This window comes from Pseudonaja textilis, chromosome 1 (assembly GCF_049901715.1).
Source record: "Pseudonaja textilis isolate UNSWEBS1 chromosome 1, rPseTex1.2, whole genome shotgun sequence".
In the NCBI taxonomy this organism is placed as follows: Eukaryota; Metazoa; Chordata; class Lepidosauria; order Squamata; family Elapidae; genus Pseudonaja; species Pseudonaja textilis.
In genome coordinates this window covers 238,214,516-238,238,870 of record NC_141990.1, presented here as the reverse complement: position 1 = coordinate 238,238,870, position 24,355 = coordinate 238,214,516, and the positions used below count along the sequence as shown (strand labels likewise).

At 36.8% G+C, this 24,355-nt stretch overlaps 1 protein-coding gene across 13 annotated transcripts in view; it reads right to left on the bottom strand.

The window, feature by feature from the left end:
* PLEKHA7 (pleckstrin homology domain containing A7) overlaps window positions 1-24,355 on the bottom strand; it is a 134,414-nt gene that overhangs the window by 61,291 nt on the left and 48,768 nt on the right. For all 13 annotated transcript variants that reach the window (XM_087921037.1, XM_026706500.2, XM_026706504.2 and 10 more), the window contains 2 exons: window positions 4,791-4,874; window positions 807-918 (listed from right to left, as the gene is read on the bottom strand). In XM_087921037.1, coding sequence (XP_087777163.1) covers window positions 807-918; window positions 4,791-4,874 — 196 coding nt within the window. The remainder of the gene's footprint in view (window positions 1-806; window positions 919-4,790; window positions 4,875-24,355) is intronic.

Below are 24,355 nucleotides of genomic sequence, written 5' to 3'. Positions count from 1 at the left end.
ATTTTGTTGACTCTTATTTACTGTTCATTAGCTTTGACTTTGCAGGGAGTCTTAGCATGTAATAAACCTGCATTCATTTGAAATGCCTTTTCTCCTGATTTCTTACATTTGACAAAAACCCTGATATAAATTTTCGTTCATAAATGAAAAAGAACAAGTTAAATACAAACATGCCATAACCTGCAATTTGATTCTATAGTACAATTTTCTTGGGAACATTTTCCAGTTATTTTGGGATTTATAATTGGGCTTGTGTGTGTGTGTGTGTGTGTGTGTGTGTGTGTGTATACATACATACATATACATATACATACATATACAAGACAAATATGTGTGTGTGTATGTGTGTGTGTGTCTTGCAATAATAGGACAGTTATTCTTATTTTTGTATTATTTTCATTAAAATATTTGCTCTCTGGGATATAAAAGAGTGTTTTTCTAGAAGTATTTACGTCAAGCTTCCCTCCACATAACAGATGCCTATAAGACTAATGATTTGGATTTTTTTTTTCATAAAATTACAATGCCCAGAAGAATCAACTGTAAGTCCAAGCACCAAAGTATATTTTAAACCAATGTTTAGCACAAGATCACAAGAGCAATGCATACTTAGGATCAACCCCCTACACATCTTTATGACCATAGAAAATACGGATATATCTAATTCAAATCTAATGAATGTCTTCTACGGATCCATGAATTTCTTCTACAGATTTAATATAGTACAGTTAGCACAATGCCCCCCAATACGGCTCATTCTCTTAATATGCTTCATTTTTAAAATTTCATTAAAAACTCAAATTTACCTTGGATCCAAGTTTTGTATCTGTAGTGGATGTAGTTACAGCAGTAGATGTTTCACTGACCATACTTGAAGGTCTTTGGTTTATCTGATGTTTGGACATATGTGAATTATGCCTGAAAGAAAGAAATCACAATTGAATTGATTATTAAAATCTTATTTTAAACTGTGGAACTAGGATGAACTAACTCTGCAAATGTTCCATGTTTCTAGTTCACCAGTTCAATAAATAGCTTAAGCTAGATGAAACATCATTCATATCATTAAAAATGGTAAAATCTTCAAATCAAATTTTATTCCTGATGGCTTACAACCCATGTAGTTTTCTCAGCAGCAATACAATGGTTTGCTATTGTGTTTCTCCAGCATGTTTTTTTTAAACTTCCCTGTTTATTTTACAGACCTGGAATCCTCTGAAAGTCTCTTAATGCTCTTAATATTTACATCCTAATCAGGCCTGGCCCTTCCAAGGTCCAAAAAAGCTTAGTCAGGTGGTGCTGCGTAATTGCATAATTGGCTTTGAAAAAGGAAAGTATAGTCCTGGGAATGTAATCTTGTGGCCTGCCATAAGAGCAAAGATTACAACTTTCCCACTAAAATCTAAATCTAAACTGAAGACCACATTCTCTTTTTTTAGAATTAACACAATAAACATAGCCCTCAACTTACAACTGTTCGCTGAACAGTGGTTCAAAGTTGTGACGGTCTTGGAAAAAGTGATCTATGATCCATCTTCAAAGTTACATGCATGGTCACGTGGTTGCATGTGATTTTCAGCACTTGGTAAACGACTTGCATTTACAATGATTACAGCATCTTGCATAGACATATGATCACAATTTGCAGTCACCCCAGATGACATCTCACAAGCATATCGATTTTACAGAAGACAATGTTGAAAAAGCACTACGCAATCTAAAACCATCTCTATCTATTGGACCGGACGGAATATGGGCCTACTTATTAAAAAAGCTATCCACTGCCATAGCAGAACCTCTAAGCATAATCTTTGAAAAAGCTTTCATGACCAGCTCCTTGCCTAACCTATGGTCACAAGCCACGGTCATCCCCATCTTCAAAAAGGGAGACCCCAATCCATCTTCCTCCACTTAGAGACAAACAACCTACTCTCTAATAAACAATTTGGTTTCAGAAAAAAAACTATCCTGCAATCTGCAACTCTTACATTGCAAAAACATATGGACTACACAACTTGATCAGGGCAAGGCAATAGATGAAATCTACATAGACTTCTGTAAAGCCTTTGATTCAGTGGTACACGACAAACTACTCCTAGAACTAAAATCTTATGGTATCTCTGGACACCTGCATAACTGGATAGAAGCATTCCTGTCAAACAGACAATAAATGGTCAAAATTGGGAGTGTACTATCAAATTCTGTACCTGTCAATAGTGGTGTCCCCTAAGGCAGTGTTCTAGGACCAACTCTTTTCATACTCTACATAAATGACCTCTGTGACCATATTAAGAGCAACTGCGTTCTCTTCGCTGATGAGGTAAAGCTATTCAACACCATAGACAATACTGCTACCCTTCAAAAAGACCTTGCCTATGTATCAGAATGGTCAAACAAATGGCAACTTCAAATCTCAACAAATAAATGCTCAGTCTTACATATTGGCAAAAAAAATCCGAAAATAAAATACAGGCTGAATAGTCAAGACCTTGTTGATGATCCAAACTCTGTCAAGAATCTTGGAGTACTCATCTCTAATGATCTAAGTGCTAGAGCCCACTGTAACTACATAGCCAAAAAGGCATTAAGAGTTGTTAACCTAATCTTAGGTAGCTTTTTCTCTGGTAATATTACACTACTAACTAAAGCATACAAAACATTTGCTAGACCAATACTCGAATACAGCTCATCAGTCTGGAACCCACATTACGTATCTCATATTAACACAGTTAAGAAAGTCCAGAAATATTTCACAAGAAGAGTTCTCTACTCCTCTACTCATTACAGAATACCTTATGCCACCAGACTTGAAATTCTAGACTGAGAAAACCTAGAACTACGCCGCCTTTGGTCCGATCTAAGGATAGTATATAAAATCATACATTGCAATTTCCTACCTGTCAATGAATACTTCAGGTTCAACCATAACAATACAAGAGCAAACAATAGATACAAACCCAAGGTTAATCGTACCAAACTTGACTGCAGGAAATACGACGTCAGCAACAGAGTGGTCAATGTCTGGAATACTCTACCTGACTCTGTGGTTTCTTCCCCAAACCCCAAAAACTTTAACCTTAGACTGTCTACTATTGACCTCACCCCTTCCTAAGAGATCTGTAGGGGGCGTGCATAAGCGCACCAACATGCCTACCGTCCCTGTCCTATTGTTTCTTTTATTTTTCTTATCCATGTATTAATAACTATGTTTTTACTTATACCTATTATCTTGTAAGCAATTGACAAACCAAATAAATAAATAAATAAATAAAATAAAGCAAAATCAATTGGAGAAGCTGGTTTCTTGTACCTAAAATGAGACTAGAACTCTCCTGGTTTCTAGCCCAGCACCTTCTTTGCCTTTTACTTTAAAAAAAACCTTTTACTTTTGCCTTTTGAACCTATGCTGAATAACATTGTGTTTTTAAGAGTATAACTTGTAACTTAGTTCTTTTTTAATTTGAATTTATTGTCTTTTTGCCACAGGAAAATCCTGTAGCTTATAAATGTCACTGTAACATGGAATGTATGCCTCGACCTCTATTGTTGTTTTGCCAAATTAAAGCGCTCATGCCATATTGCATTTTAAATCTTCAAGCAACAGCACAGGTCGTGAAAGAAAAGATGAGACTTAAATTAGCAACATGATAGAATTTTCCATCTAGGGTTATGGCTAAATGAAGTCATGGAATATAACATACTGTATTGTTGCACTGAAATCTCACTATTCTTATCTAGCTTAACACAGCCAAATAAAACGTCTGACAAACGAGATGTCCAGAATGTTTCCATTGTTGTCACTGATATTCAATCAAGGAATACATAAAAACAGGCAACTAAAACAGTTATTGGGTCATTGTTCATTATTTCTCTTATAAAAGACCAAACTATCAGGAGAAAGCAGCAAGTAAAACCATGACAATCAATTTCATGATTTCACTCAAGTCAAAAGAAGATTAACTGCCATCTATCTTCAATTTAATGTTTTTTTTCAGGACTCAACAATTTAACAGATTATATATTTTAAGGATATGGAGCTTTTTTAAAATGTGAAATTTAGTTTTCCACAATTACAAAGCATCTGTTTGTTAAAGGTATAAAACCTTTTTAAATATCACAAATATACATGAATAATACTGAAACAAGGATGAAATATTATGTTCACAGCTTTTTCAAACAGATGATGTAGTACACCTAATAAATGTTATAACATCTTTTGTTTTCTTGTGTTTGTATCTGAGGAAAATATTTTAATGTTTTACATAAAGAATTGCATTTTCTTTGCTTCTATCTTTGTTTTAGCCCAAATCAATATTCTGAAGGCTACCTTTTTTCCTTGCTAACTTGTGCACTTTTCAGAAAGGAATATACAACCCTTTTCAGGCTGAGAGGTTTATTGGGCCTTTGAATAGCATGATGAGAACTGTGGTGGGAGACTGCCAAGAACTGAAAAGGGCTATAACAAAAACTAAAATGAAGTTCATTGTCATTCAATTAATTAAATGATAAGTGTATTATTATTCATATGTACCTAATAATTTTCCCCTTGTCACAGTACAATGTAATTCAGCCTCAGTTTTTTAATGGAGGAGAGCATTTTTATTTTTGGAGCCTGGGATGGAAAAGTGGTACAATGGGAAAAAATTATTTCATCATTCATTCATAAGGAATTGGAATGAAACAACAACATACACTTAATAGGTAGTTATAGAATAAGATTGTAGAATTTCAACTACTAATTAAAGGTTAAAAACAGTTATTCGATGCCTAACGCAAATCAATCTACTTACTCCTCTTGTAAAATGAACTCCACGTTTTCTGGGGAAAACTGGCCAGTCACTGGATGTTTAAATGTGGTAGTTTGGTGGTTGTGGCTGAAAGGAAAATCAAAATCTAGTTCAATACCAAAGTAAGCACAAATAACAGAAAATAACACTTTACAAAAAAATCTTATTACACTTGAATGGCTTTTGCTTAGTACAGGTACATTTCTTGCGCTAAGCTGCAGAGATGAGATACAAGTAGTTTCCTGAACATATCAGATATGATATCACATATCAGATCTACTATTTATTTCAATCTGTAACAAGGATCCATTTGTTATGTTCCTGCTTCTGATATTTAAGAAAAATAAGCAATGCATGTTTCTATACTCGCTTTCAAAAACATTGCTTTTGCTTTGGAAAGATTAAGTTATTATCATTTATTTCTTTTAAATCTTTGAAGTTGCACTTTCTGCCTGGTGGCTTCAGGGAATCCTCCCTGGTCTATGATTGGTCAGTAGCGCTAGATAGTTCAGTAGGAGAAAAAGGGCAAAGGACATCAATTCCTGTGGGGTAGAAGAGACTGATGGGAGGGAAGGAACAGCACCCAGTGTAGGTAGTCCTCTACTTAACAACAGTTCCTTTAGTGACTGTTCAAAGTTACAATGGCAATGAAAAAAGTGATTTATGACCATTTTTCCCACTTATGACCATTGCATCTTCATGGTCATGTATCAAAATTCAGATGCTTGGCAACTGACTCATAGTTATGATGGTTGCAGTCACCTTTTGTGACCTTCTGACAACCGAAATCAATGGGGAAGCCAGATTCACTTAACAACCAGGTGACTAACTTATCAACTGCAGTGATTCATTTAACAACTGAGGCAAGGAAGGATTCACTTAACAACAGAGGAAAGAAAGGTTGTCAAATGGGGCAAAATTTAACAAATATCTCACTTAACAACAGAAATGTTGGGCTCAATTGTGGTGGTAAGTCAAGGACTACCTGTATGTTGACTTCTGGAGAAAAAAAGGACGGTATATGACAAAAGCTAACAAGTGGATTCCTGCCACCTTTTTCACACTTCCAGGGGAAACACTGCAGAATGCTCTAATTTTGGGGTGTTTCTTCAGGAGCAGCAGTTGAGCTGATTAACTTTCAAAATTAATTGGATCAGGACCAATGGAAGTACCCAGGCACTGGGGGGGGGGTGCGGGGGGGAGAGACAGGATTATCTACTGGACTTCATTGTTGGGCAGACTTCACCACTGGACTTCATAAAGCAGATTTAAATGAAAAATGACAACTATAGTTCCAGGACTTTGTTTGAAAAAGAAAGGAAACCTGAACACCATTCAGTTAAATTCATAATACTTGCAAATGCTTAACTGGGAAGAATAGGTTTCAAACTGATTTTAGTATGGCTTACAAACAGCAAGTGACAAGGTAGAAGAACAGGGAGAAGTCCAGAGTTGCATTTTAAAACCAGTTTTAGCCTAACCCTCTAAAAAGAGGGATAATCTAGGATTTGGACTCATTTTCCTAATTGTTGCGTACAATAAATAACATAATAAGGCTGGTAGGTTATCGGATTGTTCTGCAGTGTGGAATTTTTGCTGTTCTCTGAGCTTAGCTATTTGGTTGCAAATGTTTCAGGCACTGATGATATTAACTAGCTGGGTAATGAAATATCTACAATCAAGCAACCAAGTTCAGAAAGCATCAAGAATTCTGCAATTCAATCCTGAACTACAGGTACTCACTGCTGTTAGGTTTGTCCTGAAATTCTACAGAAGGTCTGCCTCTGCTCAATTCTTTAAAAATTATTGCAGTTCCACTTCACAATCACATCTGTTTTGTGGACTTAGAAGCTTGTCACAATTCCATATCACTGGCCACAGCATGCTTATTAGTACTTTCTTGTGTATTTTTGGGGAGGCTTCCGAGATAACTGGACAGTTGCTATGTACAGCAAGTTGCCACTGTTGCTGCATTTATGTTTAGTTGAATGAGTTTACTTTGCCACCATACTTGATGTGTGGGGAACAGAACACTGGCTTCTACTGCTTTATAGAAAAATACATACATACCCGCGTCCATATCCACCACAGGCACACACATACTGCATCATGGAATTTGAACAAATATTTAAACTGGCTGTAGTTCAATTGAACAAGGCACACTTGCTTACAGAGGTCAGCTGATCTTTTCTGCCAGTAAGATGCTTTCACATTCTTTATTTTCTACTTGGTTAATTATTCATGCAAGGCTCAAGGTTAACTGTGCTTTGTTGAAGACTGGGATCTAATCAGCTGGAGTACAACTAGTCAGAGAAAAAGGTTTACAGCCGCCTGTGCATATCCATGTTTGACAGATTAACTCCTATGTGAACATAACCCCTTATTTGTTTTTAATGTATATTTCCACATCCCTTTTATCTCTTAACTAAAATTTGATACCCATCTAAAATGAATGATTTATGAAAATGTACATAGAAATATGAAATTAGATTCATAATGCTGAATTCACAGAATTAAAAGCAGAGTGCTGCAAGTCTGTCCACTTAAAGTATTGTAATAATATAGGTTGGTTATTCAGAATAGATTAATTCTGATAATAAAATGGTTCTGAATTATACATAACAATTTTCTAGAGTCAAGATCTAATATGCTATTTTAAGCAAGTTCAATTGTTTGAATGAAAATTTTCTTTCTTTTGACATTTCCTTCTTCAAACAGCAAAAAGTTATTTTATATACAGCGTATAAATAATGATCAGCTTTCTTAGATTTTTATCTGTTTGCACCAAGAGCATATTCAGAATCCACTTGGCCAGTTTTTAAACCTCCTCTTCACCACAGACAAACCAGTAAAAGAAAGCCAAAACGTATTATGGGTTTAAACTTCCAAATACATTTGTCTTTAAGGTGTCACAAAACTCTTCATTGTCTTCATTTCTATTAATAAAATACACTCAGGCAGAATTGCCACATCGTTTTGGAGTTAACTTTCCAAAATCAGCCTCTAACTTCTTATATAATTTAAAAGCAATTATTTATTATGTCTTGATTGTCATAAAGTAATAAACCTTACCCAAAAGCCTACTGCATACTTATTTCTGAAATATTGCTTTTATATTCGCATGTAGTGGTGATTACAAAAACACAATATTTACAACTTATCATATTTATGTAACTAAATGCTTTTAAAAGCTTTATGCCTATTCATGCTAAAACACATGAAAAGCTAGCACTGCAAGATATATTATGGGATTGGAATTCAAGACCACCTAACCATGCCTGACAGAAATATATTAATGATTCATTTTTAAGGCCCATTTGGGATAGAGGCAGCTGAAAGCTAACAATGTTGCTAGGTTTTGAATATTTTAAGGACAGTAACTATGGGTTTTAGTATTAGCAGCTGATGCCTGCTTGTAGCCTTTCTACTGCAGCTACAGACATGTCTTTATCTTTCATAACAATAGGTTGTACGTCACTAATTTTGTTACTTCAAGGAGTCTGACTTGGAATGGTACTCATGAATGTTCTAGACCAGGGGGTCTTCAAACTTGACAACTTTAAGACTTGTGGACTTCAACTCCAAGAATTCTTCAACTCCAAGAATTCTTCCTCCAGTCATGTTAGCTCAGGAACTTTTCGAGTTGACGTTCTAAGTTTGAAGACCCTTGTTCTAGATTCTAAAGTTACATTAATGTAGTAAAATATATCTTAACAATTTATGTTTAAAACCTCACCTCTTAATTCTCAATTATTTTGTGAAAGGGTATAGATTAGCATCATTTGGTATGATGGTATCATTTTGTGCCTTCAATCTTAAATAACTTATTTTCAATGTTCTCTTTTTAATATTTTATCTTCTTTTCACTCTGCAATTTTTATTTACTTCAGCTATGCACAGTAGTTACTCAAAAAGTATGTGCTCCCTCCCTCCCTGCCTCCCTCTCTCTCTCTTACTGAAGGCCTCAGATGCCACGTTATATCTATATCTATAAAGATCAAAATAATGCAGACAATAGTCTTCTTTTGACATTCTGTGGGAGCTAAAGTTGGACTTTGAAAAAGCAGGATAGAAACAGCACTCACATTTTTGAACCTCGGTGTTAGAGATAACTCTTGAGAATGCCTCCAGAATAGTCAAGAAAACAAACAAATAAATCATTGAACAATTCAACTCAAAGGTCTTACTAGAAGCACAAATAACCAGGATCAAATTGTCATACTTTGGGCACACAATGCAAAGATCTAGCTCTTGGGAGAAGTCTGGGAAACACAGAAAAGAAGAGGATAACCAGCAAGGTGGAAGAACTGTTCTCTGTCTCTCTCTCCCTCTCTGAGAGCCAGTTTGATATAGTGATTTAAATCAGGGGTCTCCAACCTTGGCAACTTTAAGACTTGTGGACTTCAACTCCTAGAGCTCCTGAGGAACTCTTGGAGTTGAACTCCACAAGTCTTAAAGTTGCCAAGGTTGGATACCCCTGATTTAAAACATCAAGGTAGAAACCAGGAGACTGTGAGTACTAGTCTATCTTCAGTAAAAAGTTAATTGATGATGTTGAGCCATTCAACCTCTTTCAGCACTAAGAAGAAGGCAATGGCAAACCACTTCTGAAACTCTTGCCAAGAAGACTACAGAGGATAAATCCAGCTAATTAACAGGAGACGACATTATCTCAAAGGCTACACATGTCCTATCATAAAATGTGTTTGACAAAAAAAAATGTTATATAAGCACTTTGCTGAAAATATATTGCACTGCAAATCATCTAGTTTAACTGGCAATTAAGCAGGTAACACATAACCATTCCTTCTGTTCTTCACGTTCGAAAAAATAAGTTTGCAAAGGATTTAAAAAACAACAGGAAGTAGAAACTCAATATTATTTTGGAAAAACCACTGGCATTTTTAGAGTTCTGCTCTGAAAAGATATTCATTCTTCTAGCCTTCCAGAATAATTTACATTTTGCACCCATTATTTTGGTGCATTGCTGCATGGAAAGGAATCATCCTGAACTGTGCCAACTGGTGTATCCTTGGGGATTATGAATAGGTCATGTTTCCCTCTTTAGATGAAAGTACTGTGATTAATGCTTCTTAGCAGAATGGAAGAGTAACTAGATTTTAAAAGAGCATCCTAAATTAATTTATCAGGACTATTATTACAGCAGATGAAAATTTCAATTACATTATTCAGATAAATAAATGGTATTTAGAAAAGTTATAATTTTTGCTATCAGTTTTCTATGGCAAATTAATTAATAATTAACACCTAGTGAATATAACATTACTGATTTGTAACTCAACATAAAAAAAGCTCTAGAAATTAGCTTTAGTTTTAGTTAGCTTTGAAGGGCTTTATAACTGTTAAATGGAATCCATATCTCATTGAAAAAAAGTTTCTCTCCTAAACGAATGTAGTGTGCCGGAGGGGGAAGGAGGAGGAGGAGGAGCCTTTAATTTGCTAACTACCACATTCATCAGCTATAGCCATTGTTTGTCAAATGGATATCTATACATTTACAAATACAAGGCAATTAGAATAAAACATTATACCAGAAGTTTCGGCAACTGAGACTTTTATTACAAGCATCTTGTATTATTTCTTGTATTATTGCCGCAAACTGTCAACTACAACCCCTAGATCTCAGGACATTTATAGCTGAGTTTAGTTTATTGATTAGCCCTTGGGCCATATCGAAGTGCAAAGTTCAGACTAAAATCTGATAAAAACAATTTAAAATTAAATTGGATAAAATAAAATTTACAATGAAATTAAATAAAATACAATTTGAATGAAATTGGAATAAAATATAGCAATTTAATATATAAATAAATAAAATATGATAAAATTATATTTCAGTGTCACCCCTACAATCTACTCCAATCAGTCCCACAACTTTTATAGCAAAATAAGAAATGGATGGTATAAAATGATTACTTTTAAATCTGTGATTCTTTATTACATTTGTGTATTACATATGCAGAGAAATAGTAACTTTACCAACAGATCATTGGATAGGCATCTCAAGACAGAATTCAAGAAAGTGGTGTTCATCCAAAAGATGCAACATCCAAATGATAATTTTGCACAAAAGTGGGCACTTGGGACTATAGTATTATCTTTTATAAGATCCATATGCATATCCAACTGCTACTGTAGAAGTACCCATGGCCTTTATAGCTCTTAATTTTCTGTAACAGAAAAAAATTGTAAAATATCTCTTGTGCTAAAACATAGAGAAAAGACATAGTAAGATCCTGAGCAATATTCACAATGTCTCTTACAAATAAATTGGGTGAAGTCAGGACAAAACAGAAGTGAGTGATTGTCTAATTCCAATAGATTTAACAGATGAAGTAAAAATAGTGGAAGCACAACATCCTATGGCAGGTGAACAAAGACAATGAAGAATAAAATGGATCTAAGAACTAGCATAGAAAGCTGAAATAATTCACTCAAGTGTGGAATAATGTACGTATAAGTTCTGATATCCATTGATGCATCTATCTCATGCACATATGTACCATCAACCACATGGGACAGAAAATTCCCTTATCAAATTATGCTTTAAAAATTGTGATAAAGCCTTAATTAGGAAAAATACAGCATAATAAAAATTGGATTCCCAGAGTGATTTAGGCTGATTTTTAATGGATTATGAACGGACTTTGGAATTCACCATTCCTAAATACACAGTTATGAATGTCTGTAATATCTGCAGTAATTTCAACCTTTAAAAGCTCCATACATTATATTAGTAGTACCACACTGAATGATAATTTCTAAAAGCATCAAGAGTATTTTATGATCCAAATGATTATAGATGTCATAACTAGATAATATTATCAAACCAAAAGCACAGATATGCCAGATATCTGATGTTTGAAATCACAAAAACAATTCTCCTAGCAGGATCTGATATACGAACATTATGCTACATAGACAGATATACTCTATATTTTATGGGTGGGGTGAATATTTTGTTAATTTCTTTCTCTAAATTTTACTATATACATTTTTATTAAATGTGTACATTTCTTTCTTTTTCTGGTTGTTAAAAATTTTACTAGCTCAAAATATATATATACGGTCATTGTACATATTTCTTAGCTTTCATCCTCCATCTTCCTTTGAATATTATGATAGCAGATCTTTACCCCTTGAAAATTCTGTTTCAATTTTTGTGATGTAACTTATCTTTTCATAGTTCTTTGGGTTCTCATTTGTATATATTCTGTTCCTTGCACTGATATTATATCCTGAACATGGGCATCCACAGCAGACGTTAAGGGAGAGAAGAAATACGTATCACATCATTGTAACATAAATTCTGCATCCTATGCACTTTCATGTGATAATGTGACAGAAAAACAGACACTTGGATTGTAATGTCATGACACATATTTTCTAGAGTTTGGGGATTTGCTTGATCTAGGATCTTTACAGTTTTCCAGTTGAAACTATGGCTGAATCTGTCCTTACTCAACAGGGAAGCATCCTAGACAAGGTAAATCCAAAAATGGTAGGGAATTCCTAGAAGCTGGGCACTCAGACAAATGAATCATCAATATAAATAAACCATATTTATATGCCATTCAGAAGAGACAACAAAAAAGCTAAGAAGGAAAAAAAGGACCAGAACATATATTCTCCAGAAGACCACCACATCCAGTTTATCAGCACATTCTGATAGTTGCTGATTTAATGTAGGTAAGATAGATATCCCCATTAGTTGGTCAATTAAACTATATTGATGGTATATTTCTAACATCGAGCAAGCAAAAAACCCCACAACCATATTCCCGCCAAGAATGTCAACATACAGAGAAAAATAACAAGATAAAAAAGTGTGCTGGAGAAGTAAATATTAATCCTGCAGAGAAAATCAATGACAAACTTAGAGAAGACCAGGAAGAAAAGTGTAAAAGCCAGACATTGAGAAAAAATGACAGTCAACTTAAAAAAATTAATTTGAAGTATTGGGATTAAAGACATTATTGGATATGAATTATTACATATGTTGACAGAAATATGAGTCAGCTAGATAGTATCTAACTACTAATGAATAAATATTTTTTATTTCCTGTGAACATAACTATTTTCCTGCTGAACACACTACCTATCTGAAATCTATTTATAGTTCTGCTTATTGGGAATGAAATACTTTCAACTTAGTCAGAAGTTTTCTCAAAACCAATTTACTGTAGCAGTAAATCTCAAGCTAAACATTTCACAAGTGTATTGATGATTACAATTTTTTGAAAGTAAAAAATAAAACAACATAAAAACATGAGGATTATTTTTCAGATATCTGGCAATTATGGCAAAAAGTAACAATCAGTGCTATCTTGTTTCAAATGTATATAAAATATCTAGCTATACAATACTTCTTTGTAACATCTGAATCACATTTATATTTTCAGAAGTACAAGTAGATCTTGACTTACAACCACAACTGAGCCCAACCTTTTCCCTGCTAAGCAAGATAGTTGCTAAGTGAATTGTGCCCCATTTTGTGACCTTTTTGCCACAGCTATTAAGCAAATCACTGCAGTTATTAAGTGAAACATACAGTTGTTAACCAAATCTGGTTTCCCCCATTGACTTTGCTTGTCAGAAGCAAGCTGGGTATGTTGGAAATGGTGATCACATGACTCTAGGACAGTGCAACCATCTTACATACATGCCAGTTGCCAACTGCTCATTTTGATCACATGACCATGAGGCTGTAGAGGTTGTTAAGTGTGAGAACTGGTCATAAGTCACCTTTTTCAGTGCTGTTGTAACTGGTCACTAAATGAATAGTTGCAAGCCGGGAACCATCTGTATTGGAGCTGCTGCCACAAAAAATGCCATTAGTTATAATTACACAAATAGCCCTGTTATCTGCTTCCTCTTTCTTGTCTGTCCGATAAGCAGCAACATTTTATACACAGGGGCTTTAAGTCTGAATCTAGGGTTTCCTCACAATATTACAACATAGGATAAAAAACAAACAAGGAAGGAAACTGCATGTGAATAAAAGTACATAAAGTAATAGGTCCATAATACTTTATTATGGGAATTGATGCTATCTATTAAAATAATGCAACACCAGAAAAGAGTTAAATAAAGTTAAAAATGAAGCCAAAGTTCTGTACTAATTGAAATAATAATCATAACAAGAGTAAATGAAGAAAATTGCGATTGAATTTATATTTAAAAAGTTTAAGAAAGAAAAAACTTGGATGGAAAGTAACAGAAAAAGGAAGAAATTATCATTAGAATTTAGATTTTAACTTCAAACAGCTATATAGAAAAGAGAAAATAAGCAAAAAAAATCAGAAATCAATATAAAGCATGTGCTCTAAGTGAACGTGTGATTATTGGACGGAGTTGAAGAACACAAAAATTATACTCTCAGAAAGTTTACCATCAAATATTGTCACATGTTTGACTAGCAATAGCAATAGCACTTTGACTTAAATACCGTGGTGCGCCTAAAGTGCTTTACAGCCCTCTCTAAGTGTGTGTTTACAGAGTCAGCATATTGCCCCCAACAATTTGGGCCCTCATTTTACCAATCTCAGAAGGATGGAAGGCTGAAGCAATCTTGAGCCAGTCAGGATTGAACTCCAGGCAGTGGACAGAGTTAGCTTGCAATCCTGCATTCTAACCATTGTGCCACCACGTCTAAACTGACTTTATCATCTTACATTAAGGCTGTTTGTGGGCAAAAACTGATAACAGTTACAGAAGTGTTGGTCTGCTTTTGTGTATTTAATGAAAGCTTTGTCATATACAAAAATTATCAAATACAATTTTTATGGCATGTATACACTTTATCACTTTTCATTGCTGTGGATAAAGTATCTTTTAAACATTGCTACCATAAGTAAACAGACAACCACATTTTCATTCAGAAAATTTTGTTCAATTGATTGTAATCATCCTTTTTTCTTAAAAAAAGTATTTACTTTTATACTGCCCTCAAATATTACCATGGCAACTATAAAACTCCATTAACTAGGAATACAACAGAAATTTAATTATTGCAATTCATTTTGCAGTTCAAATTAAAATATTTTAAAATGTTGCCAACAGTAAAGATATAGCCAATGTAATTAAGGTTTCAGTGAAACTGCATCATGAATAAAATTGCTTTACACAAATTCACATTTACGTTTTATGTAAAATTTATGTCCATGCGATTTACCCATTGAATTTTTATTATGATGATTTATTATTAACTTATGAGGGGAAAGTACTTAAGCTAAGTTATCCCAGGTGCTTCTAGTAAAAAGAAAAGAAGTCCTATACTTCAGAGTCAATTATATAGTAGGAAAGCACTCAAATCTTCTTTGACTGTATTGTTTAGTATACAAGGAATGTGGAAAACTTAATTGGGGAAAAAGCAGGAAAACTGGAGCAAGGTGATAGTGGATTTGTTATAGCCTCTTAGAATAGAATAACAAAGTTGGAAGGGATCTTGGAGATCTTCTAGTCCAACCACCTGCTCAAGTAGGCCATTACACCACTATACTGTTTTAGACAAATGGCTGTCCAATTTCTTCTTAAAAACCTCCATTGAAGGGGCATCCACAACTTCTGAGAGCAAGCCATTCTAATGATTGTTTGTTCTGTCAGGAAATTTCTCCTTATTACTCGGTTGGATCTCTCTTTGATGAGTTTCTATTCATTGCTTCTTCTCCTACTTTCATCAGGTGCTCAGTTGTCACCTCTATTTTGTGCAATGTATAGTTCTCAGATATAGACCCAATGTCATAGTTCATAGCCTTCAGGAAATTTTTGAAACTTTTCTTTTTAGGTCACTTTTCATATTAATTATTAGACCACCCGGGGGCTGTGGTGGTTCACCTAGTAAGACATTGGGCCTGCGCACCACTGAGGTTGGCGGCTCAATTCCAGTGAGTGAATAAACCGCACAGGGACAAGAAAGAAGCCTCCCCTGATTGCCTAGCAGCATTCAGGCATCCCGCAGGTAAAGATAATACCACCAGAAAAATTTATTTCACAGAGGCAGCCAGCCACCTCAGTGATCCCTGGCTAACATGTGCCATACGCTAAAAAAAAATATTAGACCATCCAAATTTATATGGAGATGTGTTATAATTGAGTGATATTATGGAGAAGATTACTTTCTGAGATTCTCTGTAAAATGTCCAAAGTTATTTGATTAAATAAACTGACAATAAAGACAATTCACTAAAAAAAACTTTTCAACTTCAGTGGAATAGTTTACTTCTTAATTTTATCTGCAAAAGTTCTCTGCTTTACACATAGCCTTAAGCAATGCAACTAGAGATTTGATTCAGTAAGATTTGATTCAGTCCCTCAGCTTTGGAGATTTCAATAAATTGATCCACAAGTTTCCCATGAGTTATTAATGAACAAATGGAATGTTCTCTGCTAAAGAAAAGTTTTCTAAGAAGAGCAGCTATCACTATCGTTTCTAGTAGGTAGAGATAGAAGACTTACTATATCAATAGCAGCACAGTGTTGGTGACCATATTTGTGGCAAAGTGACATGCTGTTGTTTGGAGAGGTGAGACCTTAATCTCATGAAAAGTTGGACTGGTTGGAAAAAAATGCCCTTTATTTACCAGGTTGCCTAAGGAGGGATTTACTACACAACATATTTTTATAAATAACATGTAACAACCTTTTTATATTACAGAAAAAAAATGAAAGATGAAAATAACTCCTACTTATAATTATGTTCAGTGCCAAATATTGCAGTTATTCAAGAGGTAGTATCAGTCTTAGAAGAAATCCAGATCAGAAAACTGACAGAAACATTAAAATTCTGATTTCTGAATATTCGTTTCCATGCCATCTTCCTGGCTTTCTACATTGGGATAGTTCATAAACAGTTGCTTTTTAATAAATATCTTGAAGAATAAATATCAATGAAATATGAAGAACTTTAAAAATATGTAATACACTTGTAATAAAATATACCCGAGGAATATACTGTATGGTTTAATATAATAATCAGTTCTGTGAAATAATGTTTTTTCAGTCACGTAAGATGAATCTTTTGGATACCAACCAATTTAGATTACATGAGAGCTCTCATTTCCAGGAAACTGTTTAATCTCACTTCATATGGAATTTGTACTTCTGAATCAATACTTTGAATAAGAGAAAAAATGTGAAACAAATGTTTTTTCCAGAAAACTAATAATACAAAATTTTATTTTTTTTCTTCAAATACAAATTAATATCATTATTAATGAGAATGCTATGTAGAAGGGGATAATCTTTGTACGTGAACATTAAAAAAAAAGTTGATCCCAAATTCCTGAGATTAGCTACAAATAAAATCTAGATGTAAATGCTTTGAATTACTAGAAAAGTCTAATGGTGCAATAGAATGTAATTTTAATTGTAGGTAGGAAAGCTAAGTTACAACTCATCAATTATTTCCCTGTTCCAATTCACACCTCTCTAGTGTATAATAAATATACAGATAATCTTCAATTGACGGCCACAACTGGGTCCAGAATTTCTGTGCTAAATAAGGCAGTTATGTGAGTCATGCTTGTTTTGATGACCTTTTTGCCATGATTGTTAAGCAAATCACTGAAGTTAAGACAAGGTTGGGCAATTAATTTTCCCAAGGGGGCCACATGAGAAACCAGGAATGTAGTGAAGGGCTGAACCAAAGTAACCTGATCAATGAAATCTGGTTTGATATCTGCAAATTCTGTCACGTCAGCTCCTCAGGCTGCTCCAAGCAAGAGGTGAGCGCTGCACAGGCACAGAAAAGGATTTTGTCTTCTTGCCCTCCTGTGGCCGCCAGCTGATTGAAAGGTTAGGGTTAGAATTAAGTTTAGAGTTAGGGACCCAACCCAGCTTACATTAGCTTTCTAATTTTTGATTGACCTCACACTGGTCGAACAGAGACAATCAAAGAGCCATATGGGGCCAGAGCAGTGGTGGGATTCAAAAATTTTACTACCAGTTCTGTGGGAGTGGCTTGGTGGGCGTGGTGGGCATGGCAGGGGAAGGTTACTGCAAAATCCCCATTCCCTCTCCACTCCTGGGGGAAGATTACTGCAAAATCCCATTCCCTCCCCACCCCACTATCCTGCTTTCCAGCTCCGTTCTCCTGGGCAGGGCAACAAAAGAAGACCCAGCCAATCAGCTGGAACTCGGGAGGCAGAGAATAGATGGGGGCAGAACCAGTCAGAGCTGGTATTTGCCAGTTCTCCAAACTAATCAAAATTTCCGCTACTGCTTCTCCAGAACTGGTCAGAACCTGCTGAATACCACCTCTGGGCCAGAGGCTGTAAAATGCTCAAATCTGTGTTAACTGAATCATGTGTTGCTAAGTAAATCTGGCTTCCCACATTGACTTTTCTAGTTGGAAGCTGGCTGGGAAGGCCACAAATGGCAATTACATGAACCCAAGATGCTGCAAGCATCTAAAACACATACTAATTCCCAAGCCCTCAAATTTTGATCCCATGATCATGGGGATGTTGAGACAGTCATGTGAATATTGATTGTTAAGTCACTTTTTTCAGTACTGTTATGACTTTGAACAGTCGTTAAATGAACAGTTACAACTCAAAGACTACCCATGATGGCCAACTGTAGCATAACAACAAAAAGGAATCACCTCCATCTCACTCTACGTGACTCAGTTGAAAAGGCAGTGAAACAAGGAGCCATCTGAGTGTGAAAAGATGCTCAAAGATAGTCATCTGAATGCATACTCCTCTCCAAGCCCAGCCAATCCCTAACCCAGTGACTGTGAGACGAAGCAAGGAGGCAGTGAAGCTATTTTTCCAGAAAGAGAAAGTAGACAGTAGAAGACAGCGAAGCATGTGGAAGGGTGAAGGCCCTTGTCAGTTGAATACTGCGTGAAGCTTAGGAGCACAAGCACCTTTAAGGTTTATGATAGTTGTTGGGTAGGATGCAGATCCCTGGTTTCTAATTTAATAAAACTAGATATTTGGGAGATAAATTGCTAAGGGTGCTTAGACAGATCCTTAGACAACTCCTCCCCCATTTCTGATCACAAACTTGAAAGCAGCTGGTACTAAAAAGATTGAAATCACACATTTCCTAGATTAAGTGGAAAAATAAAATACATTGTCAGGTTATCAGAATGGTTTGTTTTCTCAGCTTAATAGAAACACGATGTTACTAAAGAGCCTTTTCTTCTCTGCTTCTCTAAGCAAAACAGCATTTCAAGCTTCTTTCTTCTAACCCATATATGTCCTTGTGTGGATAGGTTTAGAGGATTGACATTAGGAAAGACTTTTAATTAAATAAGAAATGTAACTAAATCGAGGAAACAGCTAAATTCTTGCAGTTAGTACTACTTTACATTGAATGTTCCTGTAGATTTCATCTGACTTTGACATTCTGATATAAAAGTGGACATCATTTGTCTAAATATCCTTGCTTTCTGCAGAAATTATTCCGTAGTTTCCCAAAAGTTGAAATGAATAAAACAGATGAGATGATAGTGGAAATAGAAGAAAAAGGGCATTGGTACTTACCTGATATGCCTGTTCTCTGTGAGCTGTGAAGAGCATCCAGAAGTGGGAGGTGTTTCAGTCTCTTCTGGAAACGCTGGGCTTAAAACTCCGGGATGCTCCTCCTCCTCCATGGGACACCTCCCCAGCGTCCCCCAGTTTTGCAAAGACTGAGTGCCAAAGTTGGAACTCATCACCTAATCTAGATCCCTGACCAGAACGGAACCCTACCAGACAGAAAGAAATGGGTGGGGCTGGATGCTCTTCACAGCTCACAGAGAACGGGCGTATCAGGTAAGTACCAACGCCCTTTCTCCCATGAGCTGTTCAGAGCATCCAGAAGTGGGACATACCAAAGCTTGGCTTGTTCTTAGGGAGGGACTCCATCTGGATCGAAATCCACTCCTAAACTCTGTGGACCCTCTGCAGGACTCTTCTGCCAAATGAAGCGTCCACTGAGGCATAGACATCAATTTTATAATTTCTGACAAAGGGCGATGGTGAAGCCCAACTCGCCGCTCTGCAAATTTCGTTTATGGAAGCCCGTGTGGCCCATGCTGCTGATGTTGCTGCACTCCTTGTTGAGTGGGCTGTAATGCCCTTAGGAACTGAGATGGACTGGCATTCATAACTTTTAGCTATGGTGGCTCTCAACCATCTACCAATGATCGTCGACGACACCTTGTGTCCTAAAGGGGATGGGTTGAAGGATAGGAATAGAGCCTCAGATTTTCGAAATACCGCCGTGCGGTCTAGATAGATACTTAACTCCCTTCGAACATCAAGTCAATGCCATTGATGCTCCAGTCTATGAGATGGTTTCGGACATCTCCTCCTGCACAATTCCTGCACTCTGTGGAAGACTGAATTTATTTTAGGGGTGAATGATGGATCCAATCTGAGAACCACTCTGTCCGCATGAAACACGCACAGGTCCTTTCTCATCGACAATGCTGCCAATTCGGAAATCCTCCTTGCTGATGTGATCGCAATTAAGAAGACCACCTTATATGTCAGGAATTTGAGACTAGCGGTTCTTAAAGGCTCGAACGGGCCAGTTGTAAGTGCGGTTAACACCTTGTTGAGCTCCCAAGTAGGATAGCGGTGAATTACAGGAGGTCGTAAGTTTGCAGCACCCTTAAGAAAGCTGCAGACATGTGGATGGTGCGCTATGGAATGAAGGTCACCCCAGGATATCACCAAGGCTAAGGCCGCCACCTGTCTGCGTAAAGTATTTGGAGATAGGTCCTTGGTCAACCCCTCCTGTAAAAAGTCCAATAACTGTCCTATTGATGGGGCTGTTGGGTCAATCTTAGACCCCCGGCACCAGTGAGAGAAAAAGGACCACCTAGCCTTGTATATACGATTTGTTGAGGACCGTCTGGATGCTTGTATGGTGGCAATGGCATGCTCTGAAATCTGTTGGGTCCTCAAACGGCTCCGTTCAACCTCCATACGGCTAGGTTGAGCCATTGTGGGTCCGGGTGAAGTACTGGCCCTTATCCGCCGCCTTAGAGGCCTTTGGGGGGCCCACTGACTTATCTCGGAACTTATTTGTCTTGGAGCGGAAGACGTTGTCACCTTCCATTGTGGAGGACTGATTCTCGTACCTCTAACTTTAATTTTTTTAATATTAATATTAACATTAACATCAATATTAATATTACTTGTACTTAGGGGTGTTGCCTGTGGTTGAAAGTAGAATGCTTCTCCAGGAGTGTAAGTCTAAATATATATATATCTATATACACACACATACATACACATACAAATACACACACACACACACACACACACACACACACACACACATATATATACCGCGTTTCTCCAACAATACGGCCTCCACCAATAGGAAGGCCCAGCATGATTTCTAGGCATGAGGTGAAATTAAGCCCCGCCCCCAAAATTTAGGCGTATTCAAACCATGCTTTTCCCTGCCATTTCTCACATCATTTGTTAGAACTACACGAGGTAAAGAGAAATGGGCAGGGGGAGGGTGGGGGAGATGGGGAGAAAACTTGCCTTTAGGAGTGCCCTTCAGGTAGCCTAGGCTAGAATACCCTGATAGCCGATAAAAACTCCCTGAAGGCAGAATCCCCAGCCACTTCAAGGCGTGGCATGGCTACCCGTGTCTCCTCGCCTTTAGGGCAGTCTCTTTCGGGCGATGGAAGCTCCCCAAATGCAATCACCAGCTACTTCAATCGGCCGGTAGAAGCGGCCTCGCAGCGAGGGGAGTGTGTGTGTGCCACGCCTCGGCCTGAAGAGGCTGGGGACTCTGCCTTCAAGGGAGCTTCGATCAGCCGGTAGAAGCGGCCTTGGGGCGAGCGCACACACACACTCCCCTCGCCAATCGAAGTGGCTGGTGACTGCATTTGGGGAGCTTCCATCGCCCGAAAGAGACTGCCTAAAGAAGAGGGGACATGGGCAGCCACGGCTTGCCCCAAAGCGGTTGGGGACTCTGCCTTCAAGGGAGCTTTCATCTGCCGATAGAAGAGGCCTCACGGCGAGGGGAGTGTGTGTGTGTGTGTGTGTGTGTGTGCGCGCGCTCGCTCGCCCCGAGGCCGCTTCTACTGGCCGATCAAAATGGCTGGTGACTGCATTTGGGGAGCTTCCATCGCCCGAAAGAGACTGCCTAAAGGCAAGGGGACACGGGCAGCCACGCCATGCCCTGAAGCAGTTGGGGACTCTGCCTTTAGGGAGCTTTCGTCGGGCGAGGTACGTGCGTATGGGCCGCTCTAGGTGGGGGAGATAAGATAAGAGATAAGACGATCGGGTGATTAGATAAGCTAATTGCCTGGATCTGCCGTCTCAGGCTGCCTGCGGAGTGGCAGGCTCCGCCAGCCACAAAGAACTGCTCTCAAACTGATCGGGGGGATGACCTAATAGAGCCACAAGCCTTGAAATTGCCAAATTAATTGGGGAAAAATTTACAAGCTGAATTAACCCAAGAACAAACCTGAATTTTGACTAGCTGAATCAGAAAACCATTCCAGTCAGGGAGTGCACAGCCTGTTACCACGAAGGCTGAGCTAAAACTGGAGGATGCTGGGGAGGTCTCCCGTGAAGGAGGAGGAGTATCCCGGAGTTTTAAGCCCAGCCTTTCCAGAAGAGACTGATGTACCTCCCACTTCTGGATGCTCTGAACAGCTCATGGGAGAAAGTAAAGTCAGCCTGCCCAAACATTTATTCTAAGAGGATGTGTTTGATAGACACAACAGAAGACATTCTAAATAAAAGCACTGAGGAGTGAAAGTGAGATTAGTAGCCAAAAACTGGCAAGATCTGATAGCATCTTTTATGATCAACAGATTTTATTAAAAGGCATGAGATTGTGTGAGTTCATCAAATGCTCTAATATTGTAAAGGTGCTTCAAGGCTCTTTCTGATAAATAAAAACATGGGGAAAATAAATAAAACAAAACATTCTATAAGAGTCAAATATTTTTTTAAGAAAAAAAACCCAAGAAAACATTTCATCTACACAGATTTCAGGGACAGCAGCATTTGAAATATTATCAAATCTCAACAGCAGATCAAAGTAAGGAAATTCTGAAGCTGAGTAGCAGATTTCTGCTGCGTGCTGTAGAGCTTATTCTGATGCCATGGTGATGGCAAAGGTGAAGAAAGAAAGCTTTTCTTAATATCATGTCCTTGTATTCCTACAGAGAACATGAATCCGATTTTTCATCCATATTGGGGTATATTTTTTGAAAAAAGTAGAATAACCAGTTGCTTTAATAAATGTGTGAAAAGCACTATTTCATCACCACTTTCGGCTGTTAATACTGCTAAAACTGAAATGCCAACAAAAATGGATTAAATTATGCACATAATAATTAAGTGTAAGTTTTGATTCTCAATAAATCTTAAGCAATCTTTAATATTTTTATACTCTAAAACCCATTACTTTTACATGTAAAGGAAAATAAGCGTGCATTAACAATTTGATGGTTTGTAAGAATTTGTTTTAGATATTAATATATCAACACATTAAAAACAAAGTATACCACATTGTATGTTTTGGTATTTTATTTGTTTCTGGTAAGAACTGAAACTGAACACTACTGAAAAATAGTCTCATAATACTGTATTGTACTATTGTCAGGCTGCTATTTTATCATTGTGTTTACATTGTAAAACACCTATATGCTTATATTGTTAAACTCTATCTATCTATCTATCTATCTATCTATCTATCTATCTATCTATCTATCTATCTATCTACTTATCTATCGTATGTCATCTATTGCATGACACTCTTCAAGATATATAAGGACTGCTATTTTGTCTAATCTTATTTTTTTTCTTCTCCAAGCCAAACATAAGTTAAACTATTCTTTTTAGGATTTATTTCCCAAATATCCAAATCTTTTCAGCTTAACAAAATAAGCTGAAGAAATATTTATGTTGCTGTTGGGCAAAGATATTTTATAGTCTCTTATTACATTTCTCCTCCATCCAAAAACAAATGTTACAACACATTATGTTTTTTATTATTTTTTTAATCTATCACATACATACTGTGTCAATTATTAAGAAATTGAATTAGCATTATCAGTTGCTTAACAGTGCTAGAAATCATGCTCTAACTAGCTTAAATCTGAACTCCCCGGACCTATTAATTAATATATAATTTTCTCTGGTGATTTAATATTTAATTATTAATATTGTTGTTCACATTTTCATCCTTTCAGTATGAATTCTTTCCTCACGCCTCCAACTGGAAATGTTCCTACCTACTAATTATGGTACTTAGCTAACATACTGCTGAAATTTCAACACTGGGCTTGGTGAGCCTTGTCTTTATCAGGGATAGAGTAGAGTTCTTCTAGATTTCCTTCTATTCTATGTTATACAGTCATAACGGAACTGGAATTACAGCTGAGTGCAAAACGAAGTGAATAACATGGGGACAAAAAAACACATATTATACTGCTTAGAAAAATATACCGATGGTCCAGTGGTGGGATTCAAAAATGTTTACTACCGGTTCTATGGGCGTGACTTGGTGCGCATGGCATGACTTGGTGGGCATGGCAGGGGAAGGATATTGTAAAATCTCCATTCTCTCCC